The following is a 3,062-nucleotide window of genomic DNA, read 5'->3' on the forward strand; positions in this document are numbered from 1 at the left end:
CCCAGGAGGGACTATTTTCATTTTACTGTAGCCCTGTGCCCAAGTCTCAGCTGGTTCAAACTGTTACAGCACTGTGGCCATCACTGCAGCCAAATCCACCTTGCAGCTGAGAAGCCAGCCTTGGCTCTCTGCCACTGCATCTAATTAAATGGGGACAAAGAAAGGCTCAGGTTAAGAAGCAGCAGTAGTTGCTGGTCAATTATGTTGTTTAAACCCATTTTTCTATCTGGTTCGGTCAAGATCTGATGTCAGCAGTTGACAATTCAGACTTCTCTTATAGCTCTTCAGCTGGGAGCTTCCACATTAGTTTGGGGACTGTAAAATGCAAGATTTTAAAGAATGTATCATCCACTTCAATAGAAATATCATAATTTATTCTGTTTGTATAAAAAAGTTATAATCATGTAACAAAACTATGTCTTCAGAAGAAGAAATATATTATTTCACATCATAAATAAATCAGCAAACATACAACCCTTGGCAACTCAAAAAAAGCACTCGCCTGGTGCTTTCACGTCAGTGCTTGGGAAACAAGAAGAGCTGACATATATACACACACAGGATTACAGTACCAAAAAATACTGAGGTATTTTGTTTCTCTAGAAATGAAACTTTAGGTTTGTGAAGGCAAAAACCCCAATGCACTGACGTAAAAATAAATAAATAGGACTGTCATATAAAAGGGGACAGCATCAGTGTTGCCCAAAGTGTCCAGGAATGGGAATACTGGTGAGCATGCTACTAAACATGGAGCAGGCTTAGGACAGACAGAAGACAAGGAGAAACAGCTCAGGAAGAGACAGTGTCCTTTGATCTCTGTGTAGACATCCAGGTATTGGCTTTAAAAGTCAGCAGAAAAGTCAGTAACACCGAGTTCTCTGGTGAGCTCCTCTCCGTTTATGACACTGTTCCAGGATGCACGGATGGTTCCCCACAAAAACACTAGCGGCTGATGACACTGTGCCTGTAGTTATTGCACTTCTGAGACAGTAGTCCGAGTTCTGACCCTATTTTCACCCAGTTTTCAGCAGCTCGGGGAAGTGGTGATGGGGCTCTGAAGATAGCTTAGAGCACTGGACGAGGTATGAACAGGGATGGAGACTGGAAAGTTAAAGACCGTGGTGGTCGATGCTCCTCTGTCCAATACTGACATAGCAGGGCTACCAGCTTCTGCTGAGCAGTTGGGGGCAAGGACCTGCGACTCAAACTGAAGCAGCTGCCCCATGAAGCTGAAGTTCGGGGAGATGATGCTTCTTCTCTGCTTCACAAACTCAAAGGCTTCATCCAGTTTGACTCTGTTGGTCCTCATGAGATAGGCGAGGCAGATGGTCGCCGACCGGGAAATGCCAGCCTGGCAGTGCACAAATACCCTTCCTCCATCGTTTTTAACGGAGTCTGAAAGAGTTAAAATACACAGTTAGCAAACAAGTCCCACTGCTTCCCGAGGTGGGAAAGCACAGGCTGCTGCTGCTTTACATTTCTTTAATCCATCCCTTCCTCAGCCTAATAGGTGCACCCCGTGCTTCTGAGACAAAGAGAGCCTTTGTCCCGAGGGAACCAGCAGTCTAGCTATTTTCATTCTGGGCTCCAATTCCAATTATACTAATAGCTCCTCCAGGTCACTTTAGCAGTCTCGCCAGATTACTTTAACACCGATCCGCTTAAATTCCCTAGCTCTTTTCTGCAAGACCAATGCCTCTTGATTTCAAACAGCTTTGCGAAGCTAAGATTATTCCTTCGAGTAAAATAAAATTAAAGGGAGCGCTCCCCGCGTACATCTCCCCAACAGAATGAAATTCCCCCATCTCAAATGTAGGGTTTACTGGGGAAAATAACGCCCCAAAACCACTTCCCTGGGTACGTTACCCCAGAAGGAGAACAGACTCGTAAGGAGAACTCATTTACCTATGAAATCAATGGCCTCGTTAAACCAGGAGCTGATATCCGCCTTGTGGTTGTCCTCCACGGGGATGCTTTTATACTGGTAGTGCCCTTCAAAGTGGTTGGGGCAGTTGGCCGAGACGTTGATTAACGCCGTGATCCCCAAAGCATCCAGCATGTCCTTTCGGGAGGCATGGTAAGCGCTGCCCAAGTAGAGGAACGGCAGGATTTCCACGGGCCCACCCTAAAGGAGAAAGAGGGCGGAGAAGCGGTTGGCTTCGCTCGGCGGATCGCAAAGAGCCCGGCGAAGAAGCCCACCGCCCCGCTCGCCCCCCCCCCCCAGCTCACCTGGTCGTAGAGGGGGGTGCCGCAGGAGCTGCACCCCGAGTCGGCGCTGCCGGGCGCGCTGCTGGCGCTCAGGGGCAGGCTGAGGCCGGTGGGGGCGGCCGGCTTGGTGCAGAGCTCGGAGCAGGCGGACGAGAAAGCTTCGTAACCTCCTGCGGGGGGGGGGGGCAGAGGGAAGGAGAGGGGCGCCGGGTGAGCGCTGCGCGGCCGGCGCGGGGAGCGAGCGGGGCCCCGCGGGCGGCACCGCCGGGCCGGCTGCGCGCCGCTCCCGCCGCCCCTCCGGCGGGGAGGGGGGGTTCGGGGCGGCCCCGGGGCCGGGGCCGCTCACTCACCCTTGAGGAAGCAGATGCGGGCGCCGCGGGCCTCCCTGCAGAGGGTGCCGAGGGCCAGCAGCAGCGTGCTGTCGCGCTTGGGCAGCTCCAGGTCGGCGCTGCGCTCGTCCAGCAGCACCACGGTGTGGACCAGCCCCTGGCGCAGGCGGGCGCGGAGCTCCTCGTTGGGGACGACGTGCTCCAGGGCCAGGGCGCCCTTGGCGCGGCGGCGGACGATGGTGCTGAGGCGCACGTTGCAGGAGCCGCGGATGTGCGCCGCGTTGAAGGAGAAGAAGGAGCGGCAGTCGAGGACGAGGCACTGCGCGGCGCGCTCCTGCAGCAGCCCCCGCAGCGCCTCGCACTCCAGCGCGCACACCCGCAGGTTGACCATGGCGGCTGCGGCCGAGGGAAGGGAGAGGAGGAGGAGGAGGAGGAGGAGGCTGGAGAGAGGAGGAAGGCGCCGGAGGTGCCGGGGTGCCGCGGAATCGCAAGCGCCGCGCGCCCCAGTCCGGCCCCGCACGCCCG

The 3,062-nt window shown here is 55.0% G+C and overlaps 1 protein-coding gene across 1 annotated transcript; it reads right to left on the reverse strand.

Moving 5' to 3' along the window:
* Positions 1 to 352: 352 nt before the first annotated feature.
* DUSP1 (dual specificity phosphatase 1) lies at positions 353 to 3,062 on the reverse strand. The gene is made up of 4 exons (XM_049829259.1): positions 2,559 to 3,062; positions 2,230 to 2,378; positions 1,906 to 2,125; positions 353 to 1,395 (listed from the first exon to the last, which is right to left on the reverse strand). The coding sequence occupies exons 1-4, from the start codon at positions 2,926 to 2,928 to the stop codon at positions 1,025 to 1,027; spliced, it is 1,110 nt and encodes a 369-aa protein (XP_049685216.1). The 5' UTR covers positions 2,929 to 3,062; the 3' UTR covers positions 353 to 1,024.

The sequence above is a fragment of the Accipiter gentilis genome, chromosome 26 (assembly GCF_929443795.1).
Source record: "Accipiter gentilis chromosome 26, bAccGen1.1, whole genome shotgun sequence".
In the NCBI taxonomy this organism is placed as follows: Eukaryota; Metazoa; Chordata; class Aves; order Accipitriformes; family Accipitridae; genus Astur; species Astur gentilis.

Excerpts from the sequence above, each read along its gene's own strand:
- DUSP1 (XM_049829259.1), bottom strand. The coding sequence starts at position 2,928 with ATGGTCAACCTGCGGGTGTGCGCGCTGGAGTGCGAGGCGCTGCGGGGG. Across the intron at positions 2,126-2,229 it reads GCACCCCCCTCTACGACCAG|GGTGGGCCCGTGGAAATCCT; the intron begins GTGAGCTGGGGG and ends TTTCTCCTTTAG. Across the intron at positions 1,396-1,905 it reads CGAGGCCATTGATTTCATAG|ACTCCGTTAAAAACGATGGA; the intron begins GTAAATGAGTTC and ends TAACTCTTTCAG.